General features: G+C 39.5%; 1 protein-coding gene across 2 annotated transcripts; it reads left to right on the plus strand.

Annotated features, from left to right (window-relative positions):
- Positions 1–584: 584 nt before the first annotated feature.
- Positions 585–21,056, plus strand: LOC103482491 (enoyl-CoA hydratase EchA19). Of its 2 annotated transcripts, none has more exons than XM_008438683.3 (7): positions 585–901; positions 2,993–3,163; positions 7,033–7,130; positions 8,662–8,806; positions 18,520–18,669; positions 19,652–19,767; positions 20,710–21,056. In XM_008438683.3, the coding sequence occupies exons 1-7, from the start codon at positions 760–762 to the stop codon at positions 20,815–20,817; spliced, it is 930 nt and encodes a 309-aa protein (XP_008436905.1). In that variant the 5' UTR covers positions 585–759; the 3' UTR covers positions 20,818–21,056. The 2 variants fall into 2 exon arrangements, with proteins under 2 accessions (XP_008436905.1, XP_008436906.2); XM_008438684.3 differs by lacking the exon at positions 585–901 and adding an exon at positions 915–1,082.

Here is a 21,056-nt window from a genome sequence, read left to right on the forward strand (position 1 = left end):
TGTCTCATGTACTTGCATATTCCTAATGGTGGCAGCTTTTTATTTCCTGTTTTACTCATACATGTGATAGAAGTGGAGCAGAAAATAAATTAAAGCATTTCCTATTTCCTGTAAATCTTAAAATTGTTCAAGTTTAAGATTCATGCATGGGAAACAAGGCAATTGTGTCAAGTTCCAAACATAAACCCTTGTGTTTTGTTTCTATTTTATCTGACTAGATAAAGTAACCTGCAGCATAACACTGCCCCCAGTTATGTGCTACTTTGTGTACACTTTCAGATTCAAAGAAAAAGTTTGATTTTCATGTATATAAATGAATCAATATAACAAAAATATAAGTTCAAGTTCTATAAATTAAAATATTCTTTTTCAAAACGATCTTGCACCTTTAGTTTTGGCCATGGTGAATGACTGTTGGAGCATGTCCTGATAACCAAATAAAAGGGGCAACATCACAATGAGTCAAATCGGAAACAGATTAATAAAATGTGACCAAATTCAGAAACTAGATTTTATCGAAGAGGAGAGCGCCCTCTGCTGTATTTTGGCAGGCATGACTGCTGCAATGCAGCAAGTATGTTTGTCCTCAGAACCTTCAGCACTTTGACTGCGGTTTCTATCAGGACCCATAACAGGGTTACGCCTTCCCAGCAGAGCTCAGCTCTTAGACTGACTGCTTTTAAAAGCGTTTTGAGTGTCATTTCGAAATCGTTTGTGAATTTCTAAGCGTCTGAGTGTCCCTTTAAGAAAGTGTTTGCAATGTGGCTAAAACATTTTCGGGCTCTTGGGCAAGTTTTCGCCGGTAAGCATCAAGGCAGAATATTAAGTCAGTGTGGGAGCATGACTTTGAAAACAACAAAACCCTACAGCGCTTCAACGGGAAGCGACGACGCGGGGACAGGTAAGAGTGTGCAATAGTGTAATGAGAACTGTAGGTGGCAGCAGAGGACACCGTGATGACACTGCAGAAGAAGGCTCATTTGACATCAAATGCAGAAAACTAGACAGTGATGGAAACTCCAAAAATAACAAATTCAAGGATATTGTATTGAGTCACAATATCAGCTACTTCATCATGCAATGTAAGTACGGAATGACTAACTTCAGATTTTTTGTCGTGAAAGTTGAAAATTGACCAGTGAGAGTTTTAGAAAAAGGTATGTTTTCTGAGGTCGGCTATCAACTTTTCCATTGTTAATAACGCTCATAAATCATTTGTTTACAGTAAACAAATGGAAACTCCTTCAACGTAAACACTAATTCTAATTTTAGGATATTTAAAAAAAAATCTGTTTGATGGTTTTGTCTGCTTTTAAAAAAGTAAATAATAGAAAGTCCACTGTAGAGACGGGTTATGTAGACTAAAAATGTCTGACATTTAGTATCGCAAAGACAAAAAAAAAAATAAATAAATAAAATAATAAAAGCCGCCATGGTCTTTGTGGTAATACATCTTGCACTGCAGTTGAGAGTGGTTTCACAAACGCAGAACATACCCATTATAGAAAAGGTTCCTTCATTACACAAGTTACGTTAAGTAGTACAACTGCCCTGCTAAACAGAACTGAATAATCGTGTCATATGTTGAAACGTGAACTTCGAATATATTGATTCTCTGAACTAGCAGTAGAAAGATAGTTGAAATAAATATTGTGTCAATTACACTGTCAGACTTTATGGTTTACTGACGATCTCAATTAGTTTCTTTTTAACACGATTGCTAACTATTACTACAATATTTTGTTCCCTGGTGTACATTAAATGTTAACTTATTCATTCCCAGTTTGCAAAGTTTCCAGGAGAACATTTATGCAGTTTGTATTGTTGAATGAAACATTGAGAATATGAAGATGAAATCATATATTTGAATCTTGCATAATTTTGATTAATTCCTAGAACTCAGGGTGTATATATATATATATATATATATATATATATATATATATATATATATATATATATATATATATATATATATATTCTTTACAGCTGTGGCATCATTTGAAAGAACACTAATCGAACACAAGTAAAACGGGGAAAAATATGGCGGTCCCTTTCCAGTGGTTGTTGGGCAACAGACAGACACACAAAAACTCACACCTAAGATCAATTTTGAGTGTCCAAGTAATCTAACAGGCATGTTTTTGGACTGAGAGGAGGCAGGAGTACCCAGAGAGAACTCTTTTATGCCTGCAGGGAGAACATGCATCGTTTCCCCAGTGATTCTTGCTAACAAGGCAACAATGCCAACAATTGTGCCACTGTGCTGCCCCATAATAAATATGTTGATCACGATATTGTTCCCAGAATTATTCTGACCCAACAAGATGGATGTAGCATAGATCCTCGGAATAGAGTAATATATAACATTTAGCTGTTTGCAACTATCACAAATTTTCCATTTTCCATGGTTTTTATATCATTTTGAGATAAATTGCTTTTAATACTACTTGTGTGATTCTTTAGATATGTTTTTTTTTTTTGGTCAGAATTTCACATAAACGCATGATGCAAAAGTCCCCTCCAGTGTTTCTGCCACAAAATGTTCCTGAAATAAAACTGCAAACAACGTCCCACAGAGGTAGTTAAGATGCGGTTCACTTCCTTGGAGCTCGCTCAGCTCTGTGTAATTACTGTGTTTGTTTAAGGTGTAGCAGAGTCGAAAGCTCGCCTGAGACAAATTGCCTTTGCTTTTCATCCTCCACTGGGTTTGGTTTAGCAGTCTGTCAGCGTCTCTCACGCATCCAGTAGCTTTGTTTCCTTGGCCTCGTCTCCTCTGGAGGCAGCGTCCTGTGGGTGTGGGAAGCAGCTGGAATCCCTGGGATGAACCTAAACAATGTCAGGTCGGCTGCCTGGTCCAACCTCGAGCCACGATACGTAGCGCACATAAACACAACTCACACCAGCGCAGACATCCTCCTCCCAAGTGTTGTGACCCATAATGGGTTTTTTTTTTTTCAATCTGTGCATCTCACATGCCGTCTGTCATTAGCTGCAGGTCAGACTGTGGTCTCGGAGCGAAGGGGATCCGTGGTTACCGTGGCAATAAACCGACCAGAGGTGCGTAACGCGGTGAACCAGGAGACAGCGAGTCGTCTGCTGGACGAGCTGCAGGCCTTCGACAGCGCCCCGGACTTGAACGTGGCTGTTCTGCATGGGATAGGTAAACAATGCTAGCAAAATCTTGAGTCAGTGGTTCATGTCAGTCAGAAAAGGATTCATAAATTTTTGCTTTTCTTTTTGATTTTAAAATTGTCTATTTGTCGTCATTTGCTACCAAATTTATACCAGAGAAAAAGTGTAAAGCCTGAGACGTTCAAAAGGTAAAAATGAAAAAGAAAAATCTCTGATTGGCTGTTCTGAAACTACTTCTTCCCTTGTTTAGCATAAAAAGTGCTAAATGAAGATACGGATGTGGCTAAAAGATGTTTGTTTGCAACCTTATTTCACCAGGAAGAGAAACTCATTAAGATTAAAAATCTGTTTTATAAGCGTGCTGTGCTATACAACAGCAAAAAATATATAAAACCAAGACAATTTGAACCTTTAAAACATTTTAATGGCAGAAATATAACACTAACAAATAAGATATTGGTTCAAGTAACTTTTGTATAAATACGGATACTTTTCTTTCTTTTTTTTTCCCCACATCTCTCAGATTATAGATATTTAATATCTGTCCTTGTTGCAAACTTTATCTGTCTTGGAAACTAATTTCCATGCATTACTTCTGAAAAATAATCACAAGTTAACGCTCTAGACTGGAGTTCTTCTCTTGACTTCAAAAACAAGCAAACAGGAAGTTTACACAAGCAAAACCCATTTCAAGTGTTTTTTTTTTTTTGCACTTGCACCTTTCAGTGAACTTTTTACTGAATTTACACAAGTTGCATACGGCAATACAACAAAAGCACTAAACATCACACAGCTCTGAAAACTAAAGCATCTTCTGTTTCCATCATCCCTTCATCCTCAAAATACTTGGATGTGAATGCCTGGAAAACCCAGACCGTGAACACAAACACCTGTGAGGTGACCTGCCCTGCTGGACCAGGATCAGGTCACAGCTCTAATCATAGCACACGGTGCGTAAACTCCTTCCCCCTGTGGAAACATTGTCTTCGGCCGGGGACCAGCCTGTGTGAGGTGTGTGTCGTGGCCTCAAGCTGTATAATTTGTTGCCTCTCCACACGATGGCTGCAGACGGCTCCGGTCTACGTAGCGGCTAACTTTAAACGGACAAAAGTCAGCCTTGCATTTCAGCGATCACACCCCACATTTCTGTCAGCGGGCCATCGTCCGCTGCTGCTCCATCACTAGAAGCCGGCCGACCCCTCGGCGGTGATTAGCAGCGCCTCGGTACCGTAAAATGACAGGCAGGGAGGTTCCAGCGTGGATGTAATGTTTCTGCAAACATACGGAATCCATTTAGGTCAAATTAACACTGACACAGTCACTCTCTCAGCTCGCTCATTTTTCTTTTCTTTTTTTTTTTTACTTATGAAGTTGAGAGTAATTGCTTTCAGCAGGGGTTGAATTTGCTGGGACATTTGTTTTGATGATTTCACGTTCAGGTTTCTGGTAGCTTTTTAGCCAGGTAAGCTTTGGATGCTGTGTTGCTTAACATGACTAAAAGGCCATAGCAGATGCTAACTGGGTAAAGCAGCACTGCCGTCACATTAAATGAACGCAGAAAGTGGCAAATTGTTTAAGATATAATTTTGTTGTAATTTGATCATTTGTAGAAACTGTAGTTTCTATAAGTGATTGTCATTGATATTCACTACAAAGTAAGTAAGAATATCAATGACAGTGAAGGTAATGGCTTCAAAGATCATCACATATTCTTATTTTAAACCTAATATTAAGCCTCATCAATAAAGTGAATTACCTTCTGCGTTAACATATTGGCTCTGCGCCACAAATGCAATATCAAGAATTTGATGTCGAAGCAGCTATTGTTTTCCTGTCTTGATGAGCCAAACTGAATTAAACGTTAGAGAACTCTATTGTCTTGTTCAATCAGACGCTTTTATTTTAGTTGCTGAGTCAAATATTTTGGCAACTCAATCTAGAAGCCCGAATTGTTTTGATAAGTAGCAGATGCTTTTATCTAAAGAAACGTACACTTATGTGGGCCTCTTTGTCTTTGTCCGGTTCGACTTCAATCTGTTTGCTGGGGAAGTTGGGGATCAAGATAACAAGATAGCGATTCAGCTCTGGACAGGAGTTAAATCATTTTGTACAAGAGCAGCATTATGCTGTAGGATTCAGAATTAATGTAGGGAAAACCCCTCACCACCTGCTCCAGCTGTGGCATAAACTACCACTCTGTAGCCAGAATTAATGTCATAATCAAAGTTTTTATCTTGGTGGAACTTTTTCATATTCACTTACAATTGAACAACAAAATTTAATGTATTTTTTGGGGGATTTTATATCGCAGACCAGGAGTCGGCAATCTTTTAAAATCCAAGAAGCGCTTTTGAACTCACTGCTATAAAATAAAATTTGTCTAGAGCCACAAAGCAAGATAAATTTTATTAATGTATACCAAATAAAATTTTTTATTTTAAAAGCTGAGATAAGTAAACTAAAATTATTACTAAATGATTAGATATCTCATATCGTACTGTCACGACATTGTGATAATGTACATTGTGATAATGTACTTTATGAAAGTCACACACTACTGCTTTAAAGCATTACTGCAACGTGGAAGGAAAACTACATGGGTTTCACAATCTGAAAAAGTATGGCAGGCACTTTTTATGCACAAGATCCCCCACGGTGAGACATAGAGAGTTAGCAAGCTCTCTAGCAGAGACGGGGAAGCTGCTTTGAAGACAGATGAAGGTAAATGCAGATAAGTTGTGAAAGAAAACCTTTTGAGACTGAGGTTTAACCTTCCAGTTGTACAAAGACTGTAAGCATCCAATCAGAGCTTTACATGTCTTGATTCAGATCAAATTATATTAATTTATCAAAATGACCCAGTCAAAGTCTAGAACTAAATGCAACTGAGAATTGGTGGACTCAGTTGCTCTCAGTCTAATATGGCTGAGCTTGAACTTTTTGTCAAAGAAAGTTGACAGACTTCTCTTCCTCTGAGAAGTAAAAACCATCTACAACCTGATAACTGAGGAGGGTTAAACACAAATGTGAGCCACACTTGACAAACTTTATGTGCAGATAAAATAACCACGAGCCTTACTCCTTCCACTTCATGACGCTTTGTCGGTCTATTGTGTGATCTCCCCATTCAGTGTCTCTGCTGTTGTAACATAACGAAATATTTTAAAAAAAGGTTCAAAGAGGTATAAATAGCACTGCAAATTAGACTTTTACGGCAGACGTCTCATTTGTTTTTATTACGCGTGTAAAAGGATTATTTTACGCGCTTAAAAGACATTAGTCTGCCCTCATAATGCATCATCTCCTACACGATTGTGTCACATTTTCTGTGCTGATGTCTTGTGAATAAAAGCGCGCAGCTCTGGCTCCTCACGTTTCTTTAAACGGTCTGACTGGTGTAAGACGCTCGTTTCCAGTGCTGCTCCCATAAACGGGATGACACACAGTTTTTCCTCCAACAACCCAACGCTGACCCGCAGCTGTAATCAGAGCTCCCAGTTGATGGGTGTTGCTGGCACATGTGTTCATTACGATCATTCTCATTACTGTCACATTACAGAGAGAGGAGGATTTTATGAGTCCCTGCCTTAGACAGTGACATAGTGTTTGTTTGCCTCTTGGGCAATGTTGTAATTACCACATGAATCCAGTGGAAGAGATCTGTGGCTGCACTGCATTACTTGCCCATTAATGAGAGTATGATGCATGTGAGCACATGCACGGTCTGCGCCTATGCATTGAATTTACATCCTTCAGGGAAGGAGGAGGATTTGTGTGCCAGCGAGCCAAAAGAAAGCGAGCTGCAAGCCAAATTGCAGCCTTTTTTTTTCTTTCTTTCTTCCTCATCATTTTCCCTTCCTCTCTTGCCATACTTTGTAATTTTGCGGTCTCTTCCAGGAGGGAATTTCTGTGCTGGTTATGATCTGAAAATGCTGGCCAATCAAAAAGCCCCCCTTAAATTGGAGCAAGATGTCACAAAGGGTCCTGGCCCAATGGTGAGCAGAGCTCGGTTTGTGATTGCATGTGTGTACTTGTGAGGTTTACATCTACATTTCAATGTCATGTAAATCTGTAATCATGTAAATCGTAAAATCTAAAACCAGAAGTTCAGGCTGCTAGTAATTGTTTTTATTTTAAAATGTTAGAGAGAGCAGGTAGTTGGGAACATTTTTGTTTTAAGTAATGAAGTAGAAGAGCTGCCTCTAGTACTCTTCTGCTACTGCTGGGTATGGGATACAATACCTGCCAACATTTGTACCTTTTTGTTTTTTGACATTATAGTCACAAACTTCCATTGAATTTATGGGGGGGAGGGGTTATGTTATTGAAAACACAAAGTAGAGAATAATTAAGATGTTGAATTAAAATGAATGTTGAATTAAAATGAATGATAAAAAATAGATACATAATTTTCAAACGTTTACAAGTAAAATCTCAAAGGTGTGATGTGCATTCATATTCAGCCCACTAATTATTATATGGAACAACTTTTTTGCAATTACAGCTGCAAATCTAATTAATCTAAGTTGCGATAATGTGATGGTCTTTACACTGACTACTCAGAAGAGAACAACAACAAAAAATGAAAAAAACAAACAGAAAAAGAACAAATTGATTTCTCATTATGATATCAATGTTTCAGTTCTATTTGTTAAAGCTAAATTATTCGCTCATAGAAAATTAATGCCACTCACTATTTAGGAAATGTGTTTTGTTGTTCTTCTACTCTTTCTTCCTCGTCTTTTTCTTAATCAGCTGTGAGATTAGCATCACTGTCTGACCAGAAGTAACATTGCCCTGGACAGGCTTTCTGTTTGGATTGCCATCTTCTCTGTCATTCCCACAGCACAATCCTGCCACCACCATATTTCAGCCACACATACACAGGGGCTGAAAACAAATCCGAGCCATCATTTTCATATTTTTATTTATTAAAAAAAAAAGACAACCAAAAATTGTTTTTCTTCCTCTTTATATTTATTTTCTCCGTTGTTTCAGTCTCGCATAAAAGGTTTGTGGTTCTAACTTGCAAAAGATAAAAATGGGCTAACGAAAACCCACGCAATTCACTGTAGCTTCATGCTCTCTTGCAAACAGTTGGTATGGATTAACAGTATCTAAATATTATACAGTAACCTTTTTATGGAGAATTACAGTCTCCATAAAAATGCTTGGCCTGCGTGTTGCTGTTGGTGGTTGGGATTGAGTGGACCTCCTATGCAGAACATGAGACCATTGTACCTCATACAGGAAAAACAAACGGCTTCATTTGTTCAGCTGTGGTCAAAACTCGAATCCTCTTGTTCCTCATTTGTTTGACAGTCTGAGAAATGAATTAGAAAATGAAGCCTGGAACGTTTTACCGAGTAGCGTTACGAGCATAAATCGCTGTGAAGTGGTGATAATACGCACTCCTTGTTTACTCTGTTTACATCCTGCATGATGACTTCAGTCATTTGGATCGCCATGCAGCATAACATCATCCTACGTGCGTACGGGGTTGACTGATTCAGCCGTTTCCTCCAGGGCCCGTCGCGTCTGCAGCTGTCGAAGCCGCTGATAGCGGCCGTGAGCGGCTTCGCTGTGGCTGGAGGGTTGGAGCTGGCCCTGCTGGCTGACCTGAGGGTGGTGGAGGAGAGCGCCGTCATGGGAGTCTTCTGCCGCAGATTTGGTACGTTGCTCTCTGCCCTACAGACCTAATTGAGATTTGATCATTAATTTTGAGCTTTTAAAACATGTGCAATAACATCAGGTCTGCTCACTTACTTCTGTGGGTTGCTTTTATTGCAGCTTGGTTTTGGCAGAAGTAGTTTTCCCATATTCTGCTCTGGCCTGGTAGTTCGGACAACATCCACAGTATGTGAGAAAACTCCAAGAATGATTTATCTGTCAAGCTCAAGATTGTTCAGTTCAGTTGGAGTTTGTTGTGACTCCAGTGGTCATTTTATCTGTATTTTTGTCCAGAAATACGGGATGACCAGTCATCTGACTCCCCAGTGGCTGATCGTACACTCATTTCAACTGGATAATTTCTTTCTTAAATATTTATTGTCAAAGGTTTTGAATGTTTACCTCAGAGTAAACTCTGCTCCTAACCAGAGATGAACCAGACATGAAGTAAATTGTCCTTCAGGTTTGACCTGGTCAGTTTTGGCCTGTGCAGCCAGTTCAGCCATCCATCTTAGTTCATAGGACTCTGTCCTGTATATTTAAGAGTGAACAAACTTCCAGAGTTTCCTGTTTCGAAAACAACATTGTTCACCAGCTACAATGCATTTTTATTTTCTTAAACAGAAGAATAAGGCCAAAGTCATCACAGGGTGGCTTTCCTCTGGAAATGGATATTTCTGCAAATGGCCAAGAGGTTGCAGATTAATTTTTCTTTGATGCTGCTTATTTTAGTCTCAGATGCCGCTGCTGCTACACAGTAACTCTCATTGTTACACATTGTGAAGCGTTTTTTGTTCTGGCAAGATCAAGCTAGTTCTTTGGCCCATTTCTGACCAGTTGGATGTACTTTGATGCTACGGCTCTTGAATTGTCAGAAAATGGGAAAAGAGCGAGTTCCTCTGCCCCTTTTCTTCCAAGACAGCTTTAGCTTTCAGAGTCTCACAGTTAATCAGCATTACTGTGTGCTTTTGACCATGCTGCAATAGTTTAAAGGGCAACAACCCCTATTAATATGATTCCTCTTAGGTAATAATAAAACACATTTTCTTAGGTGTCATTAAGCATTCCTCCCAAAGTTGAGCTAATCTTTAATCCTTTCAAGCAGCTCAGGAATCTTGTTTCAACCTTTTCTTTATGGTAGGTATTGGGTTTTGTTTGAGGGGAAAAACTATATATAAACAGGCATTTCTCAGTTGTGTGTTGATAAACTTGACCAATGTAGGGAAAGTCTCCTAAATTAAACTTTGTGTTCCTTAAAAAAAATCAACACTGATGTTGATATATATATTTTCTAGTTTTAGTAGAACTTGGCATCTTTCAGTTTGATTCTAGAAATCAAACTGAAATGTTGTATGTTTTTCTCAACTTACGATACCTGACCCCCCAAAAAACCGTCTGTTTTCTTTGCATCCAAGCATTCATCATCCGTCTCCTCGTACCAGGAAGTCGACTTTGTTTCTATTTTTCAGCGTCGTTACTATGTCCTCTGTTATCACCACAGCCTCCTCGTGTTTGTGCGCAAGGACAGGGCCTCAAAGTGATAACGATGGCGACCGTGACCTTTTGGCTTCATGGCCACAGTCTGCTGGGCAGCCTTGATAAGTAGAGGAGGAAACGACCAACTGCCAGGTTTCCACAGCGTAGCCAAGCAGGGCTTACGGGTTATTTATGTCACAATTTCCTTATAAACATTTTCCCTTTTTGGCATTTTTACTGGTAAGGCTTGCTGCCTGACTCAACTATACTTCTAAAACATGGAGTTTTCTGATGTAAACACACAAAGAGCTGATCCGGATTCTCCCCCCCACAAAAAAACCCCGTCCTGCAATTCGGCGTGTAAAGAGCGGCTTCACTTCCCTTCAGCAACTCTTCTATAGGTTTTAGCTATGCTTCTAGAGTTCTTGAAATAAAACCAGGGTGTTTATAAATACAGCTTTTTACTATAAATTACAGAGAGTACTAGACTTGGAGTATAAACATGAAAAACTTTTCATTTGAAGCCTGTAATTTAACAGGAGAGCGTCCTGGCAGAGCTCTGAGTCTTTTGTGTTAAGTGTTGTCACTTTCCAGTTTAAGAGACATCGTTGGGGCTTCTCAGTTTTAATACTTATAACATTTTTTACTTGTATTACTTTGTCATTTAAGTTAGTGGAACATATAGAAATTAATCTGTACAAAAAAACCACTAAATTGGATTTTTCTGCACCATTTCTTGGCTTGAAAAAATCTGATCGCCTCCCGCAGTCAAACAAGTTTACAGAGAGCATTTGTTTATTTTCTTAACTTTTAGTAAATGTTCATAATAAAATGTAATTGGAAATACTTGCCAACTTATGCTTGGACCAGCAAATGAAGCTCTTATTAGACATGAGATCCGATTGTTTCCTAACTTAACCAATTTATAGTCTCAATTCAATCATGTGTAATAATAATTCAGGCATTGCTTTTTGAATGAAGTGTACATCTTAAAATTACTATTCATTTTAATAATTTTACATATCTGTACTACCATTTCAGCTACTTACCTGAACAATGGTTGGAGAGAAATGTTGGAAACTTCAGAGTGCATTAGTGCAGGTTTATTCCTCTCTATCTACAAACGCTCAGCAAATCCAGCGTCTTCCATCAGCTCACAACTATGTCAGGCAGGGAGAAATGTTGCTGCGGTTTTTACATATTAAGTTGCACATTTCTCCCCCAGTGATTAATTTTCTGGTGTCATTGCCTCACTTTTTCAAGGCTTATTTGTCAACACGTTTCAGTTGTTTCCTCCAGCTAAGTTAAAACTGCTGTTATGTCTGTTTTATTTGATGCTACAGTTAAGAACGGTTATTACTTTTTCGCTCAGGAAGCCGTGCATATCCATGAACATTTTCTGCAAAGTTTAACCTTGCACAACTGACGTCTTAACTTTTCAACTCTGACGCCGGTTTTCTTTAGATAAAAATATACATAAAGGGACATTAGAAGAATTTAATGAAGCAGAACAAGACAAATGGAAGATTTAGAAGACAAAAAAAAATTTGCTTTGTTTTAAGTCAATTTAAATGACTTCTAAAACAAAAACCCCTTTACCAACAAAGGCATTGCTGTTCTTCAGTTTATTTAAAGATCCAGTGTCTCTTAGCCATTATTTCCTTTTAATGGACAGATTCTGTAACCGATTTTGGGTAGGGCACAGATGGCGGTCGCCTGAGGGAATCCCTGGTGGCTTTGGAGTTGAAAACCCCTTGGAGACGCGCTGTGCTCCTCTGATGTGGGCCAATGGCTACCACAAGGATTTGACAGTTTTCTGGCATGGTATTGGCTGCCGAAACCTGCGGCTTCCTGTCTGGGGCCCCTCGGCTATGCCAGAGAGGAAATGAGAAGGAGGAGAAGGTTGCATCACAGGAATCTGGTATTAGAGTCTACAGCTCTTTGAGTTCTCAGAGACCTAAATGAAAACCCACAGTGCTTACTTAAATCTCCAATGTTATTTTGGCTCCTTAAACCAGAGGAACAAGTAAAGCAGAGGGGGAAAAAAGCTGGCATATGAAAATGTAAGTTAAAAGTACTAATATTTCATTCAAGAACCTAAATCCTGGGGGGTTGTTCAAGGTTGATCCAGTGTCACCGCTTTGATTCTTTTTTTTTTTTTGTGACTGAAAATGAAACCCTTCCAAAATACACACCACCTAATCTTCTGCATCCTTCGAGTCCCCGCTTCTTCTTCGTTTCCCCTCGTCAGCTCTAAGTCCCGTCTCCGTAGCTGCACAAGACTGATGGAGAGGAAGAAAAGAAGCCAGGGTTTTGAACCAAAGTCAAACCGCAATCCAAGAGCTAACTTGAAATCAGCCAATCCAAACACCTGCTCAGAGTCTGAACCTGACCGACATAGTGCACCGATTACATCATCCGACTTCAAACCAGCTCTGTTTAATCTGCAGGCTTTACCCTTCATGAGGAATGAATGAACAGAGCTGTCACGCTGCTGTGTTAGGAAAACAGACAGGATTACAACTGAGTAAACACATGTGAGCATCGTTATTTCTTTTTTTTATGTGAAAACATTCAGATTAAACTAACTGAATTTACATTTGTCCGAAAGCAAAAGACCCTTCAAAATAAATTTGAATAAACCTTAACATGTAGTGCAGATATTATGTGATAATTGCAATGCCTTCCTGTAAATTAGTTTTATATTACAGTCCTAAGAGTTTTCACACAACCCTAACATTTCATCATGTTCAAACTACAAAACTTGGTGTATTTTGATGGGATTTTATGCCAAGCCAACACCAAGTATTGCATAATTATTTTGTGAAAGAAAAATCTTCAGTGGCTTGAGAGAGAACATTAGCCAACAAACATAATCATGAAGACCAATGAGCTTGGTAGAGGCTTACCGTTCAGGAAGAAACCGACCCTTAAAATGCAGCCAGGGCTGCAATGGAAGAGCCTAGTCAAAGTTCAGATGTGAGAATCTGTGGTGAGGCTTGAAAATGTATGTTAGGAGATGCTTTCTATCCAATCTGATTGAGCTTGTGCTGCTTTGCTAAGAGGAATTGGGAAATGATTTAGTCTCTAAATGTGTAACAGTGGTAGAGTCATACCTCAAAAGATCTCCAGCTGTAATTGCAACAAAAGTAGTTACTCTGGGGCTCTTAATATGCTTGCCACACTTCTTTGGATGATGTAAAAATTCGAGGTGTGTCGATCGATTGGTCACCGATTATAATCGGCCGATTTTCGTGAAAAAGTGCATGATCGGTGATCGGCGATCATTTGCTCTTGTTGCCGATACCGATCATCTCATTTCGCAGCCTGCATGTGCAGTTGGTCTCCTCTTTCCTTCACACTGCGCAAACGCGAAGTGGAACTATAATTCACTGAGTGAATGGGGAAGTTTGCGTGTTGCGGCGGAAAATTGAAGCACGTCAAAATGCATCAACACAACGAAGCTAATACGACATAAAAACAATGCCAAACAATGCAGGTAAAGCAGCACACAGCTACAAACAGTCACCCGGATTAGCATGACGGTCAGAAAGCTAAACAAATAACCCGCAAAATTATTTAAGTCTTTGAGCTGCGATGTAAGACGCTGGTTCTGCTCTCGCTGTTGAACCGCTGCTACGCGCTACAGGTAGTAATATTTCAGACGGAGCGCCGCTTCTGCTCCACCTGGTAGTGACTCTCACACCGAACCTCTGTTTAAAGCTGCAGCATCTAACCTAAAAAAATAAATTTTACATACGTATTAAAATTTTTGCTGTCCTAACATGAGACAGATAATCTCTAAAAAAAATAATCGATCTCCTCTGCCTCCTCCTGCTCTGCATAATTACTCCGCTCAGTCAGAAACAGCCAATCAGAACTAGCAGTAATCAGCTAGCCGCCATGCTATCAGGAAATTTTCATTCAGTAACTCTGAATTGTTTATTGTAATGGAACCTGTATTTGCCTTTGAATGTTAAGTTTTATACTTGAATTTTTTTGGCAATGTTGAGAGGTTTTATTTTGGCTCTTTGCATTATTTAGCTTCTTCAGAGCCTTCATATGTTATCAGTCTGTTAAAGATAGTATTACCGATAGCAGAACAATTTGCAGAATGCCTGTTTTGTTTAGCTCTTGGAAAAAATTATTAAAAACAAGTTTCTGTCTAAATTAAGGTGAATTTATGATTCCTTTTTCCACATAATGTAACCGGTAGTATTTATGATAAAAAAATAAAATAATTATGTGATTGGTATCGGTGATCGGCCCTCATGGGTGATTGGTATTGGCAGGAAAAAACCTGATCGGCACATCTCTTGTAAAAACATTTGAAAACTATGCACCGTTTTCCAAAGACGTGTGGCAATTTCTTACTATCGTGATTTGGTCTGTCGCAAAAAAATCCCAACTTTTCCCATTGAAGCTTTTGGCTGTAACATGCACATGGAGTATGGGACATTTGGCGGCCTCAGTTTCATCCTTGTCGGTCAAAAGTCATGAAGTCAAATTAAAAGTGTGGCACCCATCTCTGACCCAACCCGACTGAAATATTTTAATTGATTCCCAGCAAGCATTTCAAAGCTTCAAACTTCCGCCTGAAAGTCCGCTCTTTTGGATCTGTCCATTTAGTCTGGAGTTATCCGGAAACCGTTAATCCACATCAAACTTAATCGCATTACCCTCATGGGGGAGACCATTGTGGTAGGTTTAGCTTTGATGTGGTCAGGGTGCCAGCAGGACCAGGAGCCAGCTAGAGTCCCCGAGTGTGTCATGTTTCACAGCATTCTTGCTTCATAAGTGTCTGTGGACTGGCGGATGTTTGGTCCCAGCTAATTTCCAGATAACCTTTTCTGTGAATTTCAGTGTTTTCAGGGAGATATTGCCAGTTGGATATTAATGGCTCGTGCATTGTGCTGCTTCCTCGGGGCTAGCGCATATCAAAGTGTGCAGAAAGCAGATAAAGCACAATGATTCTTCTTTCTTCCAGACTTCTCCTTCATTCCCGTCAGATAAGCAGTGATGACCCCGTGCTGCAGGAAACGAGCTGCCTCTTACATGTGGTTATATAACAATAGGCTGTGCTGACTCATGTCCAACCTGGCAATAACAAGCCTCTGCTTTGACAGTAGACTTATCTGTGTTTAAGACAAGATGGCTGCAGACTCCTTTCAAACGGTTTGTGGCATTACTGCAGAGTAAATGGTGAAACGTCGTCTTATTTATCTTGCATTTGAATCACTATAACGCACAATGCCTCCTACCAAAACAAAACGTCTAAACCTTCAAATCAAACACAAAGTTTTTAGTTGGAAACTGCTTCAAGGAGAAATTCGCCGTCATCGCCAGTCTTATGTGTGACAAAGCAGAGGTCTGTCAAACGGCACCCGAGAGGCCGCACTATCAGACCTTGGGCGAGGAGGTGCAGGAGACGGCCGCGGAGGATAAGAAGGGAGATCATCCTTCCGTTTGCTGATAGCAGTGGTGCCAACAGCAGCAACAAAGTCAGACAGACTGGAGGTCAACCTGCCTCTTTATCTCTTGGTCTTTAAGTCGGGCTTTGTCCTCCTGGCTTGCTCCACCTCCCTGTGTTGTCACGCTGCTTTCTCAACAGTTGTATTTCTTTGTTGCTTAATTTTCCACCCTTCTGGGTTTGTTTTTGTTAATAGACACTTAAGGCTAGCTTTAATACCCTCTAGTTAGAAATAAGAAATGTAGGCGCAGAATTTTGCCTTAAAACAGCTGACATGTTTTTTTCTTGACAGTTTAGGCCTCTTAGTACCATTTGAAGTGTAATTGCTGACCATGTCTGTTCCTTTATGACCACAGTGTACCAGTGTTTCTTGATGGCTACTTTCAGCAGGATAATTCACATATCTAACTGGTTTCTTAAACATGACAAAGAGCTGACTGTTGCCTAAAGACCTCCAGAGCCACCAGAATTTAATCTACTTCCTTTGGGAGGTGATGTATGGGAATTTGGACAAAGCTGAGATATTTGCAGGATGTTGTCATATGTGTAATGTCACATTTTAAAAAATATATAATTGGCACAGGAGGCCTTTATTGACAGTTACTAGATATAAAATAGGTAAAAGAAAGGTGGGGAAAACGTGCAGCAAGGTTTGCAAGATCAGGAATTGAACCCAAGATGACCACGTCAAAGACTATAACCTCTCTAACGCTACTTCAGGTGTAGACAATCTAACATTTTGAACACTTGTTGAATCTATGCCACAACAAATTTGGGAAGCTCTAACGATAAAACAGATTCCAACCTGGAAGGCGCTCCTGATTAACAACCCGGTAAGTTTTGATGAAAAGAGACCTAGATTCTTGCCTGACGGTTGAAAGCAAAGAAATTCATCAACAAGGGTGATGACTGGGGAGACGTAATATGTCTGCTGCACAAGTATAAGAAACTCCATTTGAGAACTGTAAAATTTTGTACTGTTGGACAATGAAATGGAAATCTGACAAGATTGAGATGATTTATGACCTGAGGCCACTGGATTACCACAGGTTTATTAATAACAAGAAGAAGAAGAGAGGAACCCAGTAAGGAGGTAACAGAAGTGTCCTGGACTAAATCCAACTCCATTACACATGCCTTTATACCAGGGATCTGTGTAATTTGTATATTTAGCTAAAAACAAAAAGAATTTAGGTAATATTAGTGCTATGTTCCACCTGCTCCAGGTGTTTATCTTCAAAGTCTGTGTAAAACACTTCTCTGATTACAATCAGCTGTAAAACTGGATGAAGTCTCGCGTTACCAACAGTGTGGAAACCCTCTGCAGCCTGAGCTTGATCACAATCTTTGGTCAGCTTGCCACATGTATGGCAACACACAAAGAAAAGTATAAGTACAATCTGGTCACTTGTTACCGTTTCGCATGCAGAGAAGAAGAAAAAGGAAAATGCAACCTGAAGGGAAGCATGATGATGTGGGGTTATAGCAACATGTTCGACACATGTGCTCCCAATAAGGGGTGGTCAGATGGAATCAGTGACTTGGAGGAATTAGGGAGTTGGGATTGTGGTGTGGAACCGATCGGGAGAAAGTGTGCCAGTTCCAGCTGGTGCTCCTTAGAAATTAGGATAAATGCCAGAAGCTGACTGTTCCTTGCAGTGCACTCGCTCTTTCCTCCTAGCCCCGAGTCTTTGTGGGACAGGGAAATAATATATAATTAAAAACGTTTCCTGTGAGGATACCAGTGAGGAGTTTGAGCTCGTATGACCAGATGTAAAGAAGGTATAGGAGCGAAGGCGTTTCAGAGCTTTGTTCCCGCTGACATAAGCAACCTGCGTTTCTGCACTGCCAGGAGTATTAGGTGCCCTTATTACACTCACACAGCGGCTTACCTTGTAGGGAATAGTTTACCTTATGTTTTAGTTCAGATTTTGAGTATATTCAGAATTAATTTTTACGGGAACATGTACTTTCACACATGTACAAACTCCTTTTCATTTGACCAAATGCTATTTTTATGTAGGAATTATTTAAATTAAACTTTCTTTTAACTTGTTAAAGTGAATTTGATCAGCAGTTTTTAAGGCTTTCTGAAATTTTCAGTTTGTTTTTTTCTTCTTTTGGCTGCTTTTTAACTCATTTCAAGGAGACAGCAGGAGAAGACATTTAATGTCTAAAAGCCTGTCTGTACAGATGAACAGTATTTCAAAGTATTTAAAATAAAGTTTGAAGATAAACAGGCTTCTGGCCTTTGAGATTCTGTGTGACGTCTTGAAACAAAATGTTTTTGGGAAAAGCTGCTAATATTAAGTCTTCAGACCCCGTTTAATTCTCATTCTGTCTTATGTTGACAACTTGGGTTTCATTATTTTCGTAGATCAACCTGTGGACAAACAAACTCATTAAAAAATGTAATTAAAGGTCAGTCCTATGCCTTGCTCAAGTATTAGATGGGAGATTTTGACAGGAAATGAGACTATAAACTGTGCTAAAGGAGTGATCAATTTTGAAAAATGGTTTTTAATTTCATTTTATATAAAAAAGGCATACCATTAAATTATACCCTTCTTAATGATCATTGAAAGTCTTTTATTTACACTCAGATGGAGCATTCTGGTAACTTTAAAATGTAATTAAATCCATATCTGAGTAATTTTTGGCTCAACTCTAGATCTCAAATGGTACAAATGGGATTTCAAGGTATTTTGGGAACACTCTACTTCTGTTCATTTATTTTTTTGTATGCTTAAACCTTAATGTTTTTCTAGGAGTTCCCCTTATTGACGGAGGGACGGTGCAGCTTCCTCACCTCATTGGTTTATCAAGAGCGCTTGACCTGATCATGACCGGGCGGCCGATCGGGGCTCAAGAGGCTCTAGCCTTCGGACTGGCCAATCGAGTTGTTCCTGACGGTCAAGGTACTTAAAGTAGTTTGAATATGTCGCCTTACTTGCATGTAGTTTTTTTTTTTTTTTCCAGATCTTGAAGAGGAAACATTTCGAACAAGTTTCTTGTTGAAAACTGGGTATTTATTTGAGCAAATTGAATTGTATTATTAAAGATCTATCAGGGACGGAGCTGGAGTCCGAGGATTGATGTGTTGCATTAGTGCCTGAAAGATCCAATGCAGTTTATGGTTCTGTGTGCTCGTTACGACTCAGTCTCTCATTCCCTCATCTCCCCACTTTGGATGTCGCAGGATGATTAGCTAAATTCTTTCAGGAAGTTCTTCTACCCACAGTTTATCCGCAGCCTAATTGGCCCTGTGAAGGATAATCACTTAGCACACATTTAACATCAGAGGGAAAGGAAGAAGTAGCAGCTTCTAAACATACAAAGGAAGCATCAAAGTGTGCCATCAGCAGGGTTAGTGTTTTCCATAGGAGGGATCTGGATTGGGTCCAGGGCTTTGATGTGGGTCAGGAGGTGTAGTGACGTAAAGCTAGGAAACCTCAGCCGCATTATGAGGAGTCTTTTCCTTTGTAACGCTTCATAAGCACTCTGCATGCATTTTCCTTCACATGCAGCCACTTTTGCCATTCCGCGCACACATACGTTGTGTTTGTGTGTCTAAGCTGCTGTGGTAGTTTTTGATATGCGCCACATGGGTAGTTTCCCAGGGGTGTTTGGACAAATGCGACGTTAAAAAAAAAAAAAAATCAAACCTCTCTGACAGTTACACCTTTAGCAAGTTTACTATTCCTTTTATGTTTGTCCACTCAAATGGGGTTTGAGGCTACCCACATGCTTAAATCGTAGATGATTCTACATGCTTTGTGCATGAATGCTTTGAGTTTTGTCCTCCTCCAGAATTCAAATCATTTTCCTGCCTTTTGATTGATCAGACGGTCGCTCATGCAAGAGCTGCCACCGGTAAACTGACTCGCTTTGCAATCACAGCTTTGCAGGCAGCCGTGCAGCTGGCAGAGCAGATCAGCTCCTTCCCTCAGCAGTGCCTGCGGACAGACCGCTCCTCAGCCGTGTTCAGCTGCTACGACGCCCAGTCCTTCACACAGGTACTCTTCATTTCACACAGTCCACTAGTGTTTAAGTGACGGATTGGTTTCTCAGTTTACACCCAATTCAATGACTTCAGGTTCGTACAAAGAAACGGACAGAAGAAAGTTGTTCAAAGTTTTTAACACCTGATGGCGTCTTAGCATCAGAAATTCACCAAAGGGTCTGAGAGCAAAGGCGCCTGATTACACACATTATTTGCAATGAAATTTGAAAACCATGCATGACATAAAATGTTGCCTAAAATCCCAATGAAACACACAGAATTTTGTAGTTATGGTATTTTGTATCATATGTAACGTGATGGCACTATGGCTAAGAACAGAATATTTAGCCTAACTGGGTCTCCTAATAATTGTTTAGAAGCACATATAATGACTTTATAAAATATGTAGGCATATTCAATAAAGCTATAAACAGCTGTATGGAAATTTAATATCAAAGTTAATCCTGTACAAAGGATCAGGTCCAATTATTGCTAGAAAAACAAGCCGTTGGGATATTATTGCTGAATATTACGATGGCAATGTTGCATTTTTTGGGCTATTTTTATTCTTTTTCTTTCTCATAATGTCACCACCACTCTTTGCGACCTGCCACTAAGAAAAAATACATTAAGTGTGGGGATCGAGGCAGTGAAAGTCAGGTGAAATATATTCCCCAGTTGCATAGTCTGAGTGTGTGGTACCTAAAATATAAAATCCTACAAAAATATTGCATCCGATTCATCCTTTTCAATTGCAGTTCTGGACACATTAAAGATGCTATGATGACTGCGATACTGCAAAGCTCCAGTTCTGATCTGAGATATTGGCGTGGGTGGTTTATGTAGATGAGTTGGTATAAGTAGCTTTCTCCAAGATGTCTGTTCATCTTAAAGGTGGTAATCCCTGTTCTGAGTCATTTTTATTGGTTTAATTTTTCTCTTTTGCTCTGTCCAGGCCATGCAGTATGAATTTGATCATGGAGTCAAAGTCATCCAGGCTGAAGCGATTCCCGGGGCAATCCAGTTTTCTTCAGGAGTTGGAAGAGGAGGGAAATTCCCATAGCATTTCACATGTAGGAGGACTTATGAACTGTGACTTCAGGTGATCTCAGTCTATTGTTGCCACAAACTTGTGTTGCAGTCTGAATAATTACTGCTTTACAACATGCAAAAATCAAGAATGTAAAACACAATGAGGAAGTTTTGTAAAGATCAGTGCCGTATGCTTCGTATGGGAAAGGAAATCTTCATGAATTGCATTATTTTCTGTATTAAAATAATAAAAAATAGCCCTGTACTTCA

Source organism: Poecilia reticulata, chromosome 20 (assembly GCF_904066995.2).
Source record: "Poecilia reticulata chromosome 20, P_reticulata-male-v2, whole genome shotgun sequence".
Classification (NCBI taxonomy): Eukaryota; Metazoa; Chordata; class Actinopteri; order Cyprinodontiformes; family Poeciliidae; genus Poecilia; species Poecilia reticulata.